Genomic DNA, 23,177 nt, shown 5'->3' with positions numbered 1-23,177 from the left:
GTTTATTCTTCTGAAGGCTCAACTCACATTGTAACCCTGGCATCAGTACCTCCTCCCTTCAATCCCCCATCGGCACTTCGCGGAGTCACAGTGGGCATATACGGTTTATTACACCATAAAATATTTAGATGACTGTGGGTTTTTCTCTTCTAGGATCTGAAATCTTGACAGGTAGAAACCTTTTTTTTTCCCCCCATTTTATTTCTCTACTGAACAACACGCCTGGCACACGACAGATAGTTGACAAATGTAGCGGAACCGAATTTTGTATGTGTTCAATGAAGCAAAACGCTTTTCATAATTAAAAAATGAAATTTACTAAGCCAGTGTCTCTAATGAAATGAAAACAAGAATCATTTTGTAGCATTACAGTAAATCTGCATCCTACAAATCTTAAATGTGGTGGGCAGCTTATTATTCCAGAAACATTTACTATTCTACCCTGACCTTTGAAAAAGATTAGTAAGAATAAACATAAACAGATAATCATTCCTGGAAAGAAATCCAGCGGTGTAAGAGTCTCTATGGTCTTTGCCTCAGTAATCCCACTTCTAAAATGGAAATAAATCATCTCAAATACAAGACTTCTCAAAAAAAAAAAAAATTTCTAGAGTTATCTTATATTGTGAAAAACTGGAATAATCCAGGAGACAGGCATATCACACAGATACTGTGAGTTCAGTTTCAGACCACCACAGGTAAGTAAATATCGCAATACAGCCAGTGAAATGAAATTTTTGATTTCCCAGTGCATACTAAAGTTAGATTTACACCATACCATTACTATTAAATGTGCAACAGCATTATGTCTAGAAAAACAATGCAGATACGTTAATTAAGAAATACTTCATTGCTAAAAAAGGCAAACCATCATCTAAAACTTTAACAAGTCATGATCTCTCTGTTGGGGATGAGAGTCCTGGCTCCCTGCTGATGGTGGCTGACTGATGGGGGCGGTGCCACTGCAGGCTGGTTGGGGCTGTGGCAATTTCTTAAAGGAAGACAAGAAAGTCTGCCACATCGACTGGCTCTTCCTTTCACAGAGGATTTCTTTGTAGCATAGGAGGCTGTTCAAGTGTTTCACCCACAGAATTTCTTTCAGAATTAGAGTCAGTCCACTTAAAGCTGCTGCTACTTTCTCAGGTAAGTTGATGTTAGATTCTAAATCCTTTGTGGTCACTGCAACAGTCTTCACGGCGTCTCTGCCAGGAGCAGATTCCAGCTCAAGAATCCACTTTCCTGGCTCATCCACGAGAAGCAGCTCCTCATCCGTCCAAGTCTGATCATGAGACGGCAGCCGTGCGGGCCCATCTTCTCGCCCCACTTCTAACTCCAGTTCTCTTGCTGTTTCCACCACCTCTGTGGTGACTGTCTCCGTGGACGGCCTGAACCCCTCCAAGTCCTCAGGGACGGTGGGAACTAACTTCTTCCAAACGCCAAACAAATGTGGATATTTTTGACCTCTTCTGATTGTTCTTAATTAAGTATCCCATTCCAGGAAGCATTCAATTGACTTTGCCCGGATCCATCAGAGGAATCACTTTCTAGACAGCTAGAGCCTTATGAAATATATTTCTTAAAGAATAAGACTGGAAAGTCAAGATGACTCCTTGATCCGTAGGCTATGGAACGGATGCCGTGTCAACAGCCATGAAAACACTCATCTCATTGCACGTCTCCATCAGAGCTCTGGGGAGACCAGGCGCAGGATCAGTGAGTGAGCAGCATTATTTGAAAGAATTTTTTTTCTGAGCAGCAGGTCTTAAACAGTGGGCTTCAAATATTCAGTAATGTTGGAAACAGACGTGCTGTCACCCAGGCTTCATTGTTCCATTTCTAGAGCACGGACAGAGTAGGTTTAGAGTAATTCTGAAGGGCCCTAGAATTTTCAGAATGGTCAGTGAGCCCCGGCTTCAGCTGAAGTCACCAGCTGCATTAGCTCCTAACGTGAGAGTCAGCCTGTCCTCTGAAGCTGTGAAGCCAGGCACTGACTTCTCCTCTCTAGCTCTGAAAGTCCTTGATGGCATCTTCTTCCAGTAGAAGGCTGTCTTGTCTACACTGGAAACCTGCTGTAGTGTGTAGCCGCTTTCATCGCTGTTGTAGCTGGACCTTCTGGAGAACTCGCTGCAGCTTCTCCCCCAGCCCTTGCTGCTTCACCTTGTACTTTCTGTTACGGAGCTGGTTCTTTCCTTCAACCTCAGAAGTCTGCAGCTTCAGACTTTTCTCTGCAGCTTCCTCACCTCTCTCAGCCCTCCCAGAATCACAGAGACCTAGGACCTTGCTCGGGGTCAGGCTTTGGCTTAATGAAATGCTGGGGCTGGTTTGCTCTTCTCTCCAGACCACTTGAACTTTCTCCGTATCAGCAACAGAACTTTTTTCACTTTCTTATCATTCATATGCTCACAGGAGTAGCACTTTTAATGTTCTTCAAGATTGTTTCCTTTGCACTCCCGACTTGGCTGATGTTTGGCACAAAAAACCTAGCTTTTAGTCTATGCTGGCTTTCAACATGCCTTCCTCCCTAATCTTAACCATTTCTAGCTTTTGATTCAAAGTGAGAGACATGTGACTTTTCCTTTCACTTGAGCACTTAGAGGCTACTGTAGGGCTACTAACTGGCCTCATTTGAATTTCCTTGTGTCTCAGGGAACAGAGGGGCCAGAGGAAAGGAGAAGAGGTGGGGGAATGGCCAGTGGACAGAGCAGTCAGGACACACACATGTATCAGGTGAGCTCATCATCTTATATGGCATGGTCTATGGTAACCCCAACAATTACAAGAGTAACATCAAAGATCACTGATCACAGATCACTGTAACAAATGTAATAATAATGAAAAAGTCAGAAATACCGTGGGGATGACCAAAATATGACATAGAGACGTGAAGTCAGCAAATACCGTCAGAAAAAGGGCATTACTAGACTTGCTTGTCTCAGGGATGCCATAAAACTTCAACTTGTTAAAAAAAAAAAAATGCAATATCTGTGAAACACAGTAAAGTGAGATATGCCTGTGCCTACACCCACCTTACACAAGCCCCTTTATGCAAAAGGGAACCATCACCAACTCATTTTTATTTTATTTCTTTTCAGTGTTCCAGCATTCATTGCTTATGAACCACACCCAGTGCTCCATGCAGTATGTGCCCTCCATAATACCCACCACCAGGCTCACCCAACCCCCCATCCCCCTCGCCTCCAAAACCCTCAGTTTGTTTCTCAAAATCCACAGTCTCTCATGGTTTGTCTCCCCACACTCCGATTTACCCCAATCACTTCTCCCCATATCCCAACTCCTCCATGTTATTCCTTATGCTCACAAGTAAGTGAAACCATATGACACTTGACTCTCTCTGCTTGACTTATTTCACTCAGCATCATCTCTTCCAGTCCTGTCCCTGTTGATAAAGAAGTTGGGTATTCATCTTTTTTGATGGAGGTGTAATACTCCATAGTGTACATGAACCACATCTTTTTTATCCATTCATCTGTTGAAGGGCATCTTGGTCCTTTCTACAGTTTGGCGACTGTGTGGTGGAGTTATGGACATTGGGGAGGGTATGTGCTATGGTGAGTGCTGTGAAATGTGTAAACCTGGCAATTCACAGACCTGTACCCCTGGGGATAAAAATATATTATATGCTTGTAAAAAAATTAAAAATTAAAAAATTAATAAACTAAAGAACAGTTCCATCACACACACACACAAAAGAAAGAAATTAAAAATAGAGCTTCCCTATGACCCTGCAAGTGCACTACTTGGTATTTACCCCAAAGATACAGATGTCGTAAAAAAAAAGGGCCATCTGTACTCCAATGTTCATATCACCAACTCATTTTTGAGACCAGCATGAACCTGACACCAAAACCTGACAGAGGTTTAAGAAAATTACAGACTAATGATACCCCTCATGATATTTCAAAGATATGAAAATCAAGAGAACATTATCGAACTGAACCCAGCAACATATAAACCTCAGTCGGGGATGATACAAGAGTTCTAAATGCAATGATGTTTTTTCCTCAGGTTCTTTCTAAAGACCAATAACTGTAAAAATGGAAAGACTTCTTTATATTCCTAAATTAGCAAAGCAATAATAATAAATATGTAAGGGGCATCTTAAGGTAATAGATAGCATCCTTCTCCTCCTGAAGAAAAGAAACCTTGACCCCACTTAAATTTTACAGAAATTTTACATGTTGGCAGAAAACGTATGCTTATCAGCAATGTGATTTTTTAAAAACAAGCATGTCTTCTTCCAACCTAATCCAAATATTTTTCTAGAAAACCAGGGAAGGGCAGACTTATTTTCTTGGCAAAAATGCACGGCCGACGTTACACACCAGGTCACAAATCAAACCACGGTAAGAAGAGGCAGCAGTCATATCCTTCTTATTCAGGGTCGAATTAGCCAGAAGCAGACCCTGACCGGAGGGAGCCAAGAAGGAAAGGGAAGAAGCCAGCTAAGGATTCAGTCTCTGGATAGGTGGCACAGAGGGCAGCTCCAGCTCTGAGCTCTGAATTCTCTACTCTGCACAGACAACAAGGTAACTGGGTTTCCGTACTCTCATCTCCATCCACTGGTCAAAAGCCACTGGGGGAAAGAAACTCTCGGGAGCTTCCTTCAGCAGCAGACCAAGGGGAGTCCCCCGGAGAGGAGCCAGAGTGAGAGCATCCTACAGGAGTGGGGGCGCTGGAGAACGGGCACTGTCTGCCACCATTCCCGGACCGGAATACCAGCTACTCCACGGAGGCAACAGACGGCCCCAGGAACGCAGGTGCCAGGTTCCAAAGCTGTCTGCTGTTTTGATTTTTCACCCTTCCCCCCTGGTCAAGAAAAGCCAGAAGCCACTCTTTTAAAGTATATCTTCCCATCTGTATAAGCCCTGTGAGCCCAGCAAAGAGGGCTGTACGGTGAATGTGGGCCAAGGGCACTAATAGGCAAACTCTGCCAGAGCGAAATTTAATATCCTAGCACAAGCACCTAAGAACTTAATAAAATTCTGTTGGCAGAGAAGTCCTTCTTATTTTTTTTTTTTTTTGAAGATTTGTATTTATTTGGCAGAGAAAGAGAGAGAGAGAGAACGAGGGAGGGGAGCAGCAAAGGGAGAAGGAAAAGCAGGCTCCCCGCTGAGCAGGGGGTGGGGGGATCACAGGACCCTGGGATCATGACCTGAGCCACCCAGGCGCCCCAGCAGAGAAGTTATGACCACACAGAAGAGTTCAGTAGTTGTACACACATGAAATCCCATTATTCTCATATACTATCCCATCCAGAAGGCCTACCTGGGGCAGGCAGGCTAAGGAGTGAGGGGGGAACAGAGGCTAGACCACAGGTGACGAAGACACCATATGACTAAGTTGTCAGCATTGAGAGGAAAGTCAGTCCCCGAAAGTCCCAAGAAGGTCCATGTTCAAAACCTAACCTAATGTGATGGTACTAGGAGGCGGGGCCTCGGGAGATGCTTAGGTCATGAGGTTGGAGCCCTAAGGAATGGAACTGGTATCCTTGTAACAGAGACCCGAGACAGTCTGCCAGCATCCTTCCAGCTCGTGAGGACGCGGTGTGAGAAGGCATCTTCGAGGAAGCAGGAAGAGAGCCCTCACGGGCACAGGGCATGCTGGCGCCTTGATTTGGGACTGCTAGCGCCCAGAACTCTAAGGACGCCCCTGGCGCTTGTCACGCAACCCAGTCTATGGTATCCTGGTACATGCCAGGAATGACTGGGCGTGTGGCCACGACAAGGCTGCCAACATGACACTAGCCGTGACTAGGACCTGCACATGGAAGAATCGGATACGGAGCTGGTTGTGAAAATGGAGCAAAACGGAAGAACTTGCCCTCAGAAACAGGAAGGACCTCAATGACTAGACCAGAGTAGACGGGAGACAGAGGCCATGACACCTCGATGCTGCTGACCTGGGCACCGCACGGGTCTTCCCCGATGCCTCACACTGTGGGCCCCAGGCCTGGAAGTGAAGAGTGAAGAGAGGAAGGACGCGTGGCAGAGAACCAGTCAGGCCGGCTCAGCCCCCGGTGCAGCCACTCACTGAACCCTGCTCTGAGGCAGAGAAGAGTGACAGCAGAGCAGCTTCAAAAACATCCCCCACCACCCCCACGCCCAGAGGACAGGAAAACACCTCAGAAAGCAAAGCCATCGGAATCCTAATCCTCACATTCCAGTTCCCTGCGGGAAAGCACTTTGCTTTTCCTCAGGGGCTTTAGCCTCCCACTGGGTATCAGCTTCTGGCTGCATCTGCCAAGCCCGGGTATACAGCCCTATACAGTCCAACAGGTGGGCTATGTAAAAGGAGTCCCTGCGCAGATAAATTCTGCATAAAGCTAGATAAAAAGATAAATTTCTCCTATTCTGTGAGTCTTCTCAGAGTCTGTAATATGAAGCATGAATAAATAATGAAGAGGAAATTTTATTATAGAGCGAACTCATTTGATCATGGAATACTTCTTTTATGGTAACATCTCCCAAATTCATTCTTGAGGATTCCAATACTGAAACCTTTGGTTTTGAGGAACACATTGTCTGCATATAGGAACATATATAGTCTGAATGAAGGCCAAACCACAAGCTGTTTTCTTCTGTGGTTAAGAAACACTTAACATAAACTGCACCTTAACCCTTTCTAAATGTATAGTATAGCAGTGTTTCCAATTAGCACCATTGTTGTGCAACAGATCTCTAGAACTTTCTCATCTTGCACACTGAAACTCTACACCCACTGAACAACTCTCCTTTGCCCCTCCCCCAAGACCCTGGCAACCAGCATTTTACTTGTTGCTAAGAATGTGACTACTTAGAGTCTTCATATAACTGGAGTCATCCAGAAATTGTCTTTTTGTGATTACAATGTGTCTTTTTGGCTTTTGTGATTAGCTTATTTCACTTAGCATAATACACTCAAGATCCATCCACCTGGTGGTATAACCAAATGTCCTTCTGCTTTAGGGCAGAATAATATCCACTAGATGTCCATCCCACATGTTCTTTATCCATTCATCTGTTGATGGACATTTAAGTTGTTTCCACCTCTTTGTTAATGTGAACACTGCAGCAATAAACAAAGGAGTACATATAATCTCTTTGATACACTGTTTTCAAATTCTTTTGGGTGTGTATCTAGAAGCAAGAATGCTGGGTCATGTGGTAATTCTGTTTTTAGTATTCTGAGGAGCCTCCATACTGTTTTCCAAAGCAGCTGCACCACTTAACCTTCCTACCAACGGTATACAAGGTTTCAATTTCTCCCCGTTACCAAACTTATTTTCTTTTTGTGATGTGACTTTTCTAACAAGTGTGAGGGGATACCTCACTGTGGTTCTGATTTGCAGTTCCCTGATGATCTGTGACGTTAAGTGTCTTCTCATATGCTTGTTGGCCATTTTTTATCTTCTTTGGAAAACATTCAAGTTCCTTGTCCATTTTTTTTTTTAAGATTTATTTATTTGACAGAAATCACAAGTAGGCAGAGAGGCAGGCAGAAAGGGGTGGGGAAGCAGGCTCCCCGCTGAGCAGAGAGCCCGATGTGGGGCTCCATCCCAGGCCTCTGGGATCATGACCGGGGCCGAAGGCAGAGGCTTTAACCCACTGAGCCACCCAGGTGTCCCTCCTTGTTCATTTTTAAATTGGGTCCCTGGTTTATGTTGTTGAGCTATAGGAGATCTTCATGTATTCTGGATATTAACCTCTTATCACATACTGGTTTTCAAGTATTTTCTCCCATTCATGCCTTTTCACTCCATTTATTGTTTCTTTTGTTATGCAGAAGTTTTTGAGTTTGTTATGGTCCAGCCTATTTTTGCCTTTGTTGCTTATGCTTTCGGTGTCCTTCTTAAGAAACAATTACCAAATTCAATGTCATGAAGATTTTCCCATGTGTTTCTTTTTTAAGGAGTTTTATAGTTGTGGCCTTACGTTTAGGTCTTTAATCCATTTTGAATTCAGTTCTGTATATGGTATAAGGATCCAACTTCATTCTTTTGCATGTGGATATCCAGTGTTCCCAAAATATGTGTTGAAGCTATACGTTATCTATCTGTAGCACTGGCACTCTTGGAGATCATCTGACTATATAAATGAGGATTTACTGCTGGGCTCTCTATTCTATACCATTGGCCTACATGTCGGTCTTTATTGCTACTACCACACTGCTTCGATTACTGTAGCTCTATAATATGTTTTGAAGTTAAAAAGTATAAGGTCTCCAGCTTTTTCTTTTGAGATTGTTTGGCTTTAAGAGTCCTTTAAGATTTCCCATATGAAATTTTGGATGTTTTTTTCCCTATGTCATCAGAAAACTCAATTGAGACTTTGGTAGGCATTAAACTGAATCTGCAGACTGCTTTGGGTACTATGACCATTTTAACGTTAAGGCTTGCAATTCACAAACACAGAGTATCTTTTCATTGATTTGTTACCTTCTTTAATTTCTTTCAGCAATATCTTCTATTTTTTTAGTGCATAAGTCTTTGGCCTCCTTTGTTAAGTCAATTTCTAAATATTTTATTCTTTTTTGAAACTACTGTAAATGGGATTATTTTGCTAATTTTCTTTTCAGATTGTTCAGATAGTTCAACAATCTTTTCAGATTGTTCAGATTATACACTAACTGTTCAAGTCAGGGTACAGAAATGCAATGGACTTTCACGTGCTTATTTTGTATCTGCACCTCTGCTGAATACTTACTAGTTCTAACAAGGCTTTTTGTTGTTGTTTAATCTTTAGGGTTTTCTGCGTACCACATCATATTATCTGTGAACAGAAATAATTTAATTTCTTTTCCCATCTGGCTGTCTTTCTTTTCTTTTCTTTTTCTTACCTAACTGCTCTAGGACTTCCAACACTATGTTGAATTAAAGTGGCAAGAGTAGACATCCTTGTCTTGTTCTGGATCCAAGAGGACAAGCTCTTCAGTTTTTCACCGCTGAGTATGGTAGCTGTGGGCTTGTCACAGAGGGCCTTCATTATGTTGAGGTATGTTCTTTCTATCCCTAGTCTGTTGAGTGTTTTTTTTATCATAGACAGGTGTTGAATTCTATCAAATACCTTTTCTTTGTCCACTGAGGTGATCATGTGGTTTTCGTCCTTCAAACAGACTGAAACCTTTTGTTTATTTATTTATTTATTTACTTGAAAGTGAGAATGTGTGCAAGCAGGAAGGGGGATAGGAGGAGAGGGAGAGAGGAATCCCAAGCAGACTCCACGTGGGGGCTCGGTCTCATAACCCTGATATCAAGACCTGAGCTGAAATAAAGAGTCAGATGCCTAGCCAACTTAGCCACCCAGCACCCCCAGACTGAAACATTTTTTTTTTAAGATTTTATTTATTTATCAGAGAGAGAGAGAGAGAGGGAGAGAGAGCGAGAACAGGCAGACAGAATGGCAGGCAGAGGCAGAGGGAGAAGCAGGCTCCCCGCTGAGCAAGGAGCCCGATGTGGGACTTGATCCCAGGATGCTGGGATCATGACCTGAGCCGAAGGCAGCTGCTTAACCAACTGAGCAACCCAGGCGTCCCGCCAGACTGAAACATTTTAATGTCAAAATGATTTTTGTTTAATTAGAATGATGATCTGTATATCCACTATCTTATTCTTTTATTCTGAGACTAGAAACTATAGACTTCTACAGCTGGTAGGGATCTTAGAGAGCAACTAATCAAGTGAGACCCAAAAGGTTAAATTACTTGCCCAATATCACAATGCAAGTTATCAGAAGAGCTGACACTAGATCCTAGTAGAAAATGATTTCTGTACTGCTATCTTTCCATAAACCCACACACAATTTATCCTACACAAACAGCCTAAAACCTGTGTGAAAATGTGTGTATGGGTAGAGGTATACATACAAAATATGTTTATCAAAGCCTTATAGCAGTGAAAAAAGGGAACAATCTAAACTATTAGATTGAGAAACTCAGTAGATTATGGCATGCCCATATAAAAAGTACTATGCAGCACCTCTGAAGAATGATTTAAAAGTATACTTTCACTGACAAGTCTGCAATTTATTAAGGGAAAAAATTATAAAAACTGTACAAAAAATTCAATTCCATTTCAAGAATTACATGTACACACATACACTCTTTAAAAATCTAGGATACACACAAAAATGTTAACAGTACTTTTATAAATAACGATTCTTAACTGATTTATACTTAATCTGTGTTTTCTAATTTCTTGACAGAGTATATATATTCCCCACGCATATTAATAAAAGATCTACCATTAAATACTATATTAAATTCACATGGATGTCTTCAAAACAAGCAGCTGGAGTTGCTGGACAATTTCTAATTACTCATGTCTGGCTATTTGTGATTCTGGATGAAGATCAGCTCATGCTCACAGATGCACTTACTTCCATGGAGCCAAAGAAGTTTATCACAGCACTCCTCTGAGCTACACTTAGTCCTCAACTCTATTTTCCTTCACCAATAGTCTTAGGCACCTTCTACAACATTTTCAGGGTTAATCTAATTTATCAACCCCCATGACACAACCAAACTTAGGGGAGGTACTCTAATCGTCTTCACTAATAGAAGGGGACAATGAGTACTCTGTTTTGATTACTTGGGCCCATCACCTAAAACCTCTCCCTTCCTAACAGATACATGTGTCCAAAATACAGATCAAAATACAGTCATTTAAAAATCTAAGTTCTTCTTCCTTTCATGAACGTTTCAGTGTAACCATTTAGGTAGGTAGGGCCCTCCAGGGTAGACATCTGGGCAGGCAGGGGAGAGGAGAAGACTGAGCAGAGCAGAAAGCATGTCTGTGCAATAAGGAGTTGTGTGCACACATGGCGGTTGAGGGGTAAGATCAGTTATGGACAGGGTCACTAACCAAGTAAGTAAATACAGAAGGATACTGGGAACCAATTTGTACTGTCAGAAGAAAATTATGAATATTAAAAAGGACAAAACTAGAATGAACCCTATGGTGTCGGCTGCAACTGTGGATATAATTGTGACTTCATGGTTTCTCAGTATAGACAGATCCATGGTAATATAGACAGGTAGACGAAAGCATGTGTGGAGTACATACAAACATACACACACACCGTCCAGCTCTTTTCACTAGGGGGCTCAGGAACACAGACATCCTGGTATCAGTGAGCATACCTATATACCAAAGTCCTGCTTCCTGAACATCATCGTCCTCCTGTAAGAAAGCAGGCCTCCTGGGATAAATGGCTGATACCAGAGTCGGGGCAAGGAGAGTACAAGACGAGCACGGAACATCTTGTTACGCTACAAAGTGAAGGGTCACTCAAGAATATGGGACATGCCAAAAAGACACGGGTGATAGCTTGAAGGGGCCCCCACTGGCCGAATGGTAATGGAATATAACCCACTGAATTTAAAAAAAAAAAAAAAAAAAAAATCCTTGAGTCCATGCTGAGATTTAGAAAATGAAAAAAATTAGAAGTCTGATGAGGAATGGGCATATTTACAACCTCAAAATACCTCCACACAAAATACTTATGAATTATATAAATGCACAAAACCATTGCTTAATAGTGAAGACCTCTGGGAGACATCACCACGGTCAAGTGCTCAAACAGAACAGTACCAGTAACTGGATAGGCAGGAAAGTGTTAACCTCGCAGGCCTCAGACTATTTCTGGAAAGGCCTGCTGGCAAGGACGGTCCTTGGTTAACATATGAGAATTTGGATTTGAGGAGTGTTCCCACCATTCCCTAAATGATGGGAGTGTCTCAACAGGCCTAAATTGTCTGGACAAACAATATGGTTTACACTCAACACCTCCTTTCCTTCAGAGGGTCTAGAATTCTGGAAGACAGAGGGGTACCTACATGTCTGACCCTCAGTTTACAACCTTGGACACTAGGTCTGTAATGAGCCTCTGGGGGAGACGACACCTCCCCCATGTTCTACTCAGTACTGAAGGAGGTTAGGTGTCTTGCGGGACTCCATGGCACTGAACTCTTAAGAAGCTCCCCTGGCTTTCTGCTCTGCGGAGATGCTTTGCCATCTTTCCCTGTAACAAGTCTTGGCTTTGGGCCTGACCATACATGCAGAGTCTCGCGAGTCCTTCCAGTGTGTCTCAGGAGTGGTCTGAGGGACCCGACGCGTGAGACAAATTGGAATCATGGATAAGAGGATACAATGAGAATAGAGCATCACCTCTGTGAGATGCCCACCAGAATACATAACCTGAACCTCATCATAAGAACACAAAGAGGGGCAATCTTTGAGATGAACCCAAAGAGGGACAATCTATAAAATAAATCTATAATTTTCAAACGCGTCGAGATTTTTAAAGCCAAGAAAAGACTGTTTCAAATGTAAAAAGACAAAAGAGACATGAGTACTAAAGATAACGTGTTCTCTGACCTGGATCGTTTTGTTCCAGAAAGGACAGTACTGGGACATCCGTGCTAATGAAATACCTTCCACTAGAACAGTTAACATGCCAGCGTGACTTGCCCCAAGGGGTGACTATGGCAATAGGGAAACTTCCCTGTTGGCAGGAAACAGCAAATCACGTGTTCATGTTCATACCTTACGTTTGAGTGGTTTTGGGTAAATAAGCACTCTTGGTACTGTTCATACAACTTTTCGTTGAGCTTGAGATTGTTCCAAAATAAAAAGTAAAATAATAAGAATGGTGATGACGCGATTCCATTCCTCGACACCAAATACCAAATGAGAGAGAGCACAAGATCCTAGGTGGGGCTCGCAGAAACGACAGTAGAGGCGAGGAAAAGGATCTTCCCCACTCTTTCTCCTCACCAAGACCAAGTTTACATAAAGCATGCAAGCTTCAAAGTCAAGTATTTTAACTGTACTGGTTGATGATTCTTAAACAACTTTCATTAAGTGGAGAAAATCACTGGAGGTTGCAGAGCTGACTGTTGCTTACCCAGGAATAACTTAATGAGTCTTAATTACTTAATGATAAAACTAGGCATTTTTACTCTGTAGATTTTCATGCATAACTTTCAGCTAGGAAAGCCCATCTACATGACCCACTGCCAGAGAACTACTACCAAATTTTAAAAACGTTACATTACCGTTTGTGTGCTTCCTGTTTGCTGCGACATTCTTCACAGTAATATTTGTACTCACTGCACAGAGTTTCTGTGTTGCTGAATCCCCTGTGTAAAATTCAAGATAAATTTATTTAGTCTATACCAGAAAACTGTGTATTCATTTAAAAGTACTTTAAACCAAAGATATTATTAAACTTCCAAAATAAGTAACTCTCCATTTACCTTAAGCAGTGAGTGATCGATGTGTTTTGTTCCACGTCAACAGAAAGGTCTAAAAAATCTTCATCTTTGCTGCTTATCTGTAAAAATAGGGAATTACCTCTGATTTCTTTAGCTGTCAGTAAATCATTGCTCTGAAGTGACAGAACTAAAGGCCTTCATTCTATTAGGAGTAGTAAGGACATGAAGAATTCATCTTCCACGAGTTCAGAAGAGATCTACTGGATCTGGATTATCCAAAAGGACACTGAGTAAAAGACTCTCAACACACGTACAGGCGAAACAGCAAAGTCCACCTGTGACTGATTCCCTTTCCGGCAAAGATGAGGATGGGAAATCACATCATTTTCCAAAACCTTGGTATTACGGTGAAACAAGAAACAAACTGCCCATATATACTAATTCTTAAAAAAAAACACGGGCTAAGACTAAATGGGGACACTTGGCAAAGGGCATCAAACCTGTGCTGTTTTATTATTCAAGGAAATAATTTTGCTTAAAATGCCAATTACAATCTTCACTGACGACCAAGTTATAGTCTTCATCGATGAACTCCTTAAATCCTTCTTCTTCTTCAAAAATAAAATCCAACATAAAGTTCTGTTTGAATTATGGGTAACTCATCTGATTAAAAAAAATTCAAGTTATTACTTATTCATTTGAATTGGATTAGGACAGAACTTCAGACATCGATTTTCCTAGCTCTTCCCTTCAAAGACTCTATGCTTAAGGTTAGCACACAACAGGAGATCTCTTGACTGTACCTCTCACACACAAGGGCTATAAGCCCAGTGCAGTAAATGCCTTCCTGCTTCAACGGTGCATCAATTTTATAAGATCAGCATCATTAACTTGTGACAGATTACGTGGCTGTACAACTATGTACTTACGCAAACAGGAGTAGCTATGGGTACATGTATGCACATTCTAGGGACACCACAAGGGAAATGATCTGGATCTCAAAAGATTCAGTGAAAAAGAGAAAAAGAAAGACTCGTCACAGAGAGAGGAAAGGGAACGTGAGGTGCTAAGGAAAAAGAATCAGCCCATTTTGAGAGGAAGAAGGGTAGGATGTCAAGGGATAGTATGGGACAGACAGGCGAAAGCCAGACTGAGCAGGGCCTTATGTGTAGGCTAAAGAGAAATAAAGATTAGAGAGTCTGGTGTTTCTCAAAATGAGGTTTGTGGTTCTCAGGCACGGCCTCAGGGGTCTTCATTTTAGATTTTGATCTTTATTATAGCATACAAACTTTGACATAACGATTGTTCTGGCTCACCTGGATATATCTGAGTTACTACGTTTGGATTTACAGTTCTGTTGGTACTGGGAAACTACCAAGTGGGACAGTGTTTAACTCTTTAAAGTGTTGGTAAACACGTCTGGTTGTTGCTGGACTCCCCCATTCTAAGGTCAGGTCACACCCAGGATGTGGAAGACTCAGTAAAGCCCTATAGGCTAGAGATGTGGGTGGGGAGTCATTAGCACAGGAGATAACAAAATGGAACATGACCCTCCCAAGGCAGAGGGACAAGCAGCCCAAAACAAAAGCCTGGAGGAAGCCCACATTTGAAGGATTAATAGCAGAAAAAGAATGGGACCAGAAGAAAGCATCAAAGAACAGAAGAACACAAGAAGAGGGTGCCATTACAGAAACCCAATCTTCTACCAACTGCGATATTAACCACTATGTTACTAACATCTGCCATATGAACACTGTCTCCAGGAAGCCCACTCTGAACCTGCACAACTCCGTCCCACTCCCACCTGGATAGGTCAGCTCCACTGTTGTCCGACTCCCATAGACTTAGGCTTACTTGAACTACAACATACTGTACTGGAATTACCTATCTCTTGGAAGCCTGCATGCTCACCTGTGAGCATCTTGAGATCAGAATTAAGGTCTTACTCATCTTCCGCCAACCTCTACCCATCTTCTACCTGGCATAGTTGGTACTCAAATAGTTGTACGAAACTAAATGAACAAATGCTATATATTCATTCTGAGAAATTCTCAATTTCATTCCTCTAGCTGAATTTGATAAAGGCATGGTACTAATGATCATTTACTGAGTCTGCAAGAGGACGACTGAGATTTTGAGGAAATATTCTCAATTCATACCCTTAATTCTTGGGAGACTATCTGCAAATACATATTGCAGACCACAGGAGGACCTAGCTAACGAGGAATGGGTGGAAGGATCACTATCCATCCATTACAAGTAAAATTAATAAATATTTGAGCAAAACAAGAATGGGTGATATCACTTTCTCCATCTAATCCTCACTCCCATCATCCTCAGTCTGTAACATAAACTTCAAAGACCTTATATCACAGTATCCCCAAACCCTCCCAAATCTACTTTGCCAGCTTCACCTATTACTGCATTTCCCAACATACTAAACAAATTTAATTATTTTCTATTTTATCGAAGAGGATGAATTATACATATCTTCTAACACAGACCAAACTCCATCATAAGCATCAAAAGCAACTGTCAAGTTCTCTGATTATACCTATTATTCCAAGCAAAACACTGCTCTAATAATTGGACAATATATTTACTTAGAACTCAGCTCCAATAAAATGCTTCTTTATAAGATCTACAAAACTTGTGTTAAAAAACAAATGGAGTTGGTTAGATTGAATAAATATGAGTATTGAGACCAATTCCTGCCATCAAACATTGCCCAAACTCTTACTACAATTAACTAATGGCTGCAGCAGTGAGCAATAATCCTTACTCTAACCCAAAAACATCTTCACAGCATGTTAATATATTCAAACACTCAATTATACCTCTTTCACTTGATGTGAGAGAGGGTCACCAATAAAAATGTATTTCCACAAAAGAATTTTATTTATTACTACTGTGTCCTTCGTTAACTAAAGTTATACTACTGACAACTATCATTTTCCAAATGCCTGATTATAATTAAACAGATCAGTGCATAATCAACAGTCATCAACATAATCATTAATTGGTATAGGTCATGGTTCTATTTAAAGACCCTATCTTGGGACGCCTGGGTGGCTCAGTTGGTTAAGCAGCTGCCTTCAGCTCAGGTCATGATCCCAGCGTCCTGGGATCGAGTCCCACATCGGGCTCCTTGCTCGGCAGGGAGTCTATTTCTCCCTCTGCCTCTGCCTGCCATTCTGTCTGCCTGTGTTCACACTCACTCTCTCTCTCTCTGACAAATTTAAAAAAAAAAAAAAAAATCTTAAAGACCCTATCTTTTAATTCATGGTGGAACCAAAACAGTCACCATTTGCTTTGAGAGAGAGAGAGAGAGAGAGAAAGAAACTACAATATTGCTTACATTAGAGCCAAAAACAAACAAACAAAAAAACCCCACACTCATCTATACAAATAACAAAATAAAATATGTACAAGATCAACATGAAAACTATAAGATGATTTCTTTCTAAATCAAAGAAGATGTAGATAAATTTACAGTCCATTTAAATGGACAGTTAGACTCAAGACTGTGAAGACGTCAGTTTTTCACAACTTCATCTACAGAGTCAAGGCAATCCCCTTTGAAATCACAGCACACTATCTTGTGGACAATGCTAGTTTTTAAATATTGTGTGATTCTACGGTTTATATGGAGAAGCACAAGGCCCAGAGCAGACAAAGCAACAGTCATCAAAACTTGGGAGGCAGGTGAATGGATAAGTGAATAAGTGAATGGATAAACTGCAGAATATCCACATCATGAAATATAATTAAGTGATAAAAAGAAATGAGCTACAAAGCTACTTCTCTATGATTCCAAATATATGACACTCTGGAAAAGTCAAAACTATGGAGGCAGTAAAATGATCAGGGGTTGCCAGGGATTTGGAGAGGAAGGAGGGATGAATTTGTGAAACAAAGGGTGAAACTACTCTGTATGATACTTTAATGACAGACACGTGTCATTATACATTTGTCAAAACAGATGGAACCCCAGAACAGGCAATACCAAGACTGAACTCAAAATATGAACTACAGATTTTAGTTAATGTGTCATGGGGCGCCTGGGTGGCTCAGTCAGTTAAGCGGTTAAGCATCTGCCTTCGGCTCAGGTCACGATCCCAGAATGGATCGAGCCCCACATCTGGCCCCTTGCTCAGCGGAAAGCCTGCTTCTCCCTCTCCCTCTGCCCGCTGCTTCCCCTACTTGTGCTCTCTGTCCAATAAATAAATAAAATCTTAAAATAATAATAATAATAATGTATCATTATTGGTCCATCAACTGCAACAAATGTACCTCATTAATACCAGACATGAATCAAAGGGAAAGTGGAAGAAAGGAGAGAGAGAGAGTTGGGAACTTTCTGTACTTTCTACTCAATTTTTCTGAAGTCCATTAATTAAAAAATACAATTTCCTATTAGCCTCACTCAACATACTAGGTATGTTTATCTGATTTAGACAAACAAGTAACCATGCTATTCTTCCAAACATCCATAAAACATCTGTCTTATTTTTCTTGCTTGTGAATTCTCTTTTCCAATGGATGATGCTACTCTTCTGTGCTATTAAAGACTAGTCGTAGAACCATCACAGTAGGACTGGACCTGAGGGTGCTAAATGTTGCGGGAGATTCTGATGAACAAGATATTTGTGTCTCCCCACAGACTGCCTTTACCAAGGCATAAAAACAAGACATTATCAACCAGAGAAAGTGAACAACACCTTGAATGAGAGATCAAAATTTTACCAACGAGAGGCAGACGGATATTGTGTGCCCACACGTGAGACTCTGAGAAAGACATGTTAACTGAATCACTCCAGCCAAGAATGCATACCTGCGTCTCAGTTAGAAGGAAACATCAGATAAACTCATTATGAGAAATGTTAGATTTTTTTTTTTAAAAGGACTTATTGCTTAAAAATGTAAATGTCTTAAGAAGGTAATGATACTACGAAAGGACTGGGCTATCTGACCCCACATAAAATCCATTTTCAGGCTTCTTCCCTACTGCTCCGCTTTACAAAGTATCCAGCAGTGGATACTTTCCCCTGCTTGAGTGTACACAGTATGCTTTAGTTTTTATTCCAACAATCAGCAATAAACACAACTTCAGGAAAAGGGAAAACAAATTAATGTACCTCCCTGACCTGTAAGTTTCTTATGGACTTAAGTAAGACACAGATGTACAATTTCTAGAACATGACTCTATGGCCTGTTACACGGAAATAAAAACAAATACAGTTGATCCCTGAGCAACGCAGGGGGGGTGACAGGTACCGAAACTTCCTACCCACGCTGCCACTGTTGAAAATCATCTGAGTCTCCAAAAAGCTAACTATAAGAGCCTTCGGTTGACCAGAAGCCTTACTGATAACATAAAACTTGATTAACACACACTTTGTGTATGTACAAATAGTATGTATTTATAATAAAGTTAGCTACAGAAAGTGTCGTTAAGAAAATTATTTTTAAAAACCTCACATTTACAGTACTATACGTATACAAAAAAAAAAAAAAAAATCTACAAATAAGTGGACCCATGCAGTTCAAGCCCCTGTTGTTCAAGGGTGAACTACAGTCCAAACCGCAGTAAGTATTTTTCGGTCAGCTCAGGTACTCACTGTTTATAAGCAGCATTACTACAGAGCATACCGAGTACGAGAGCAAGTACAGCTTCGATCATTCATTTATGCTACACCTAAGAAATTACCACCGTCATGTTCATCTCTCACACTCCATCTCTAGGAAGTTTTAATAAAAATGAATTAAATCTGCTCTATACAAAATTTTATGACATACTCACAGTTTCACAAGTAAGACATCTGGTTTCATTTGTCAGTGTGCCCTGAAAAATCTCGTGAACCCACGTTGGGTCTGGTGTGCTGTTGTTGTTCTCATTGTCAATATTACCGTTAGGTAAACGGCCATTTTGTTTCTCCTGCTTTCTTTCTTCTTGTAAAATATCAGCAATTGTATTTAGCAGGTAATTTAAGAATTCATGGGCATCTTGCTGCATGTAGTTGTCAAATAGTTCTAAAAATAAAAATATATTAGAGAATTACTTCAAAATTAATAACCTGATTAAACCTAGATGTAAAACAAATATCCAATATTCTATCAGAACTAAATACAAACGTCTGGTATTGTCAGTCATGTACAAGAAACAGATTATCTTTCACAAAATCATATGACTAAACTTGGAGAAAATACAGTTAAGACAAATGAGGATCTTCTTTTTAAAGCAACAATATTAAGTGATCCACGAGAATTGTGGGCCATGCATCCTAGGGATTCAGTCAGAGGTGAGGCCTGGAACCTGGAACTTTCCAAAGTTCCTCCAGGGGACTCTGATCTGCAGTCAGGTATAGGAAACATCGGTATCACAAATGATCTATTCAATCCAGATAATCTCTAAAAGTGAGATTTTGTAACTCTGTGAAATGTTCCCTGTAACTATACAAATGAAAAAATATCACCGAAAACCAGTCACTAACATGAACTGCTTTATACCCAGCACTGGACATCACACCACTGAAACTGAAAGGTAAGGACTTCACAGGCAGTGTTGCAGGTGATCTTTTTAACAACTCTGTGACTATGTTATTGTCATCTTCCAAATGAGAGAACGGGATCAGAGAGGGAAAGTCATGCCGCCAGGAAGTGGCAGGCCCAGGACACAAAGCAGGCAGTCCCCAAGCAGCCCAGCTGCATACAAAGCAGCCTGCTCAGGGAGGCCCTGCCCCACAACTGGCACCTGCTGCTCAGCATTCACACACACTGAGAAGACCTGGCCAGCAATATTTTACCTTTAGATACTCAAGGCACATTTAATAAATTCCAAAGATATCTCAGCTGACATTTTTAAAATAAAAGACAACAAATAAGGAACAATACTTACGCAAAGTCTAAGATAAAAAGAACAAAAAATTACATATTAGAAGAGCTACAGTTATGACTGCATAAAATTAAGTTTCTGTGCATTAGAAATCACTGAAAAGGTTTTTTTAAAAAAAACAAAACATAAAAACTATTAACAGCTTCAACACATTAAGAGCTTATACAAAAGGAAATACCAAGTGTGGAAATCAACAATTTATAGAAACAGAATTCAAAAAGTTAAAAAATGTGAGAAAATGTTCAATCTTATGGTAATCAAAAAGGCCTTGATTTTCTGGTCTGGAAAACGGAATACCATCTTCTCTTGCAAAGTTACTGTACAAACAGAATGGGAACTAGTGAAAATGTGGATTTGGGAGGTACAGTCAAAACAAATAAAGACTCATTTCACTCTTGGTGTCAAAAAGACCTGTAAGGAGCCTCAGATGTAAGGTGCAGCTGCTCGAGCAAGACTGTCTGGATTCCTAGGATGGTTTGACCTTTCATTACATGTATGTCACAGGCAATTTATTAAACCTCCTTCTTGGAGTTCAAGTCAAACTCAATAATACTAATGCAGTAAGAGCCACTCCCACTTCTCTTCTGTAAACTTGTCCTGAGGGATTTGATCAGCCTCGAACAAGCCCTTTATGTTTAAGAACAATAAAAGCCTTGAGTCCTGAGAGATACTGCATTAGCCTATGTGGCGTTATCATTTAACTGATGATAATTTGGTATTGTGTGTCCAGTGGTTTTTGCCCATGAGGGACAGATCCAAGAGACTGTGACACCATTCCCCATCCCCTGTTGCCGGCAGAAGTCTGTGTGTCACTCCCGACACTGACACAGCTCACTGCAAAACCTCCCAGCTGTCTACTCTATCTTCCTGAGACAAACCAAGTCATGGTCAGAACCCTTAGATGGTTCCACCGCTGGACGGGTCTAGGCAAGGCTGCGGTAACTGAAGTCAATCACCTTTCACTTTGCCTCTCAGTGCAATGATGCCTCATCCCTGAAAATACCAGTCTACCTCCCAACCCCACTCTCCCATCCTCTATTACTCTGAGTCGTTTATTGTTCCTTATTTCCCTCCTCATCCTTGGGATTTTCTTCTTTCTCAACCCTTTCTGCTGTTCCCTCCAGAAACAACGTTCTGCTCTAAACTCCCCATCTTTTCAGCCTCTGGCATTTTTGAGCTCCTTGTAGCCACTTCTAAATCATTACACTTCGCTTTGCATGTGAAAAACTCACCCTCAGTCAAAAAAGCTGTTAAGGTCTGGCCAAACTACCCTGAACCTCCTTCTTTCTGTGGTCATCTGTCAACTTCCCCTCACCTCCTAAAGGCCTGATTCGTGGCCTCTTTGTCCATCCCGACTCCTTCACCAACCCTGACACTTTGAGTGTCTGGGAAGCTTCTAGAAGTGTACAGGACACCCTTAAAAGTCCCCTTTTATCTCTCACTTATTCATCTATCACCAGGTCACAAAAGAACCACCCATGTCTGCTAAGAAGGAAATAGGCTAGAGTTGATTAGTGTTCAAGGAAAATACGAACAAATTGGAAAAGTCAGCGAGGAATCTAAAAGGAAGGATAATGGGAGAGCACCATAAAAATATTTTATAAAAACTCTAAGGGCCTAGGTAAAGTGAGATATGAACAATTTAGTCTATTGCTGGCTCTCTATATGCTGGCTCAATGCCACAGTCTAAAGTAGTCTCTTTCACACGAAATCAGGTTTTTTCTTTTTTTTTTTTTTTCTTTTAAATAAAATCTTAAAAGAAAAAAAAAAAAAAAGAAAAAACCTGATTATCAGAGAGAGAGAGGGCGAGAGCAAGCACAGGCAGACAGAATGGCAGGCAGAGGCAGAGGGAGAAGCAGGCTCCCTGCCGAGCAAGGAGCCCGATGCGGGATTCGATCCCAGGACGCTGGGATCATGACCTGAGCCGAAGGCAGCTGCTTAACCAACTGAGCCACCCAGGCGTCCCAAAATCAGGTTTTTTCTAACCAAAGTTTTGTTTTTGTTTTTTTTTAATATTTTATTTATTTATATGACAGAGATCACAACTAGGAAGAGAGGCAGGCAGACAGAGAGGAGGAAGCAGGCTCCCTGAGGAGCAGAGAGACCGATGCGGGGCTCGATCCCAGGACCCTGGGATCATGACCTGAGCCGAAGGCAGAGGCTTTAACCCACTGAGCCACCCAGGCACCCCCTAACCAAAGTTTTAATGAATGTATTTTTGCCATGAATATTTAAAATAAACTATAAAAATAGAAAATAACTGAAAAGATATAAATTTTAAAACTTCTGGTTAAGAAAAACAATAAACAATAAGAAGTCTCATTTTTTTTCCTGTTAGAATTTATTTTAGCATCTATGCATGTCTCTCAAAATAATTTATAAAGCAAAAATGTGCAAATACTTTTGTTTTTTTAAAACTTGAAACAACTTTTTTTAAATGTTGTTCTTTTAACACAGAACAAAGGACTTCACATTCACAGACATACCTCAAATGACTTGAACACTCTGGAAATGAAATATAGAGCAAACTAGAAAATACTCTTAAAGCATTTTGTTGAAATATTTAAAATAATTTGCAGTCCATTTTTTTATAAACACATTATGGTAAATGTGCCAGACTCTCGCTATGCCTGAGTAGTCAATACAGATTTAAAAACTTCAACCAGAACCACATAAACAGCAAAACAACATCAACTAAATGGCCACAGACAAGACCCGTAAACTGTATTACACTTAATTTCTGAAATGTTGGTTTCCTTATGGTTTGCTTTCTTTTCTGCTAAGTAGCATGATGGGAAAGGTGGGCTTCAAAGTTGCTTTGGCAAATTAAACAAATTCACTCATTCACTCACTCACTCATCAAATATTTAGTAAGCACCTACTACGTGCCAGGAACTAGATTACATGCTGGGAATACAATGGTGAGCAAAAACAAATGGCTTCCCCTCATGATGGAACTGACAGTCTAATGGGACAATTCATTATTAAATAAATGAATATGAAAGGTATAAATTATTAAAGTCCCAAATAGCTGCATCATTAATGAAAAAAAAAGGGGGGGGGACTAAAT

At 40.9% G+C, this 23,177-nt stretch overlaps 2 protein-coding genes across 6 annotated transcripts in view; both read right to left on the bottom strand.

Annotated features, from left to right (window-relative positions):
* The window catches only part of LOC116574510 (ral guanine nucleotide dissociation stimulator-like), a 492,075-nt gene that overhangs the window by 263,202 nt on the left and 205,696 nt on the right, over positions 1–23,177 (bottom strand). The window lies entirely within an intron of this gene.
* The window catches only part of LOC116574516 (ubiquitin carboxyl-terminal hydrolase 12), a 102,728-nt gene that overhangs the window by 8,112 nt on the left and 71,439 nt on the right, over positions 1–23,177 (bottom strand). For all 4 annotated transcript variants that reach the window (XM_032315295.1, XM_032315297.1, XM_032315298.1 and 1 more), the window contains 3 exons: positions 19,016–19,245; positions 13,255–13,331; positions 13,054–13,137 (listed from right to left, as the gene is read on the bottom strand). In XM_032315295.1, coding sequence (XP_032171186.1) covers positions 13,054–13,137; positions 13,255–13,331; positions 19,016–19,245 — 391 coding nt within the window. The remainder of the gene's footprint in view (positions 1–13,053; positions 13,138–13,254; positions 13,332–19,015; positions 19,246–23,177) is intronic.

Source organism: Mustela erminea, chromosome 15, assembly GCF_009829155.1.
Source record: "Mustela erminea isolate mMusErm1 chromosome 15, mMusErm1.Pri, whole genome shotgun sequence".
NCBI classification, from domain to species: domain Eukaryota; kingdom Metazoa; phylum Chordata; class Mammalia; order Carnivora; family Mustelidae; genus Mustela; species Mustela erminea.
This window is presented reverse-complemented; position numbering and strand designations above follow the sequence as displayed.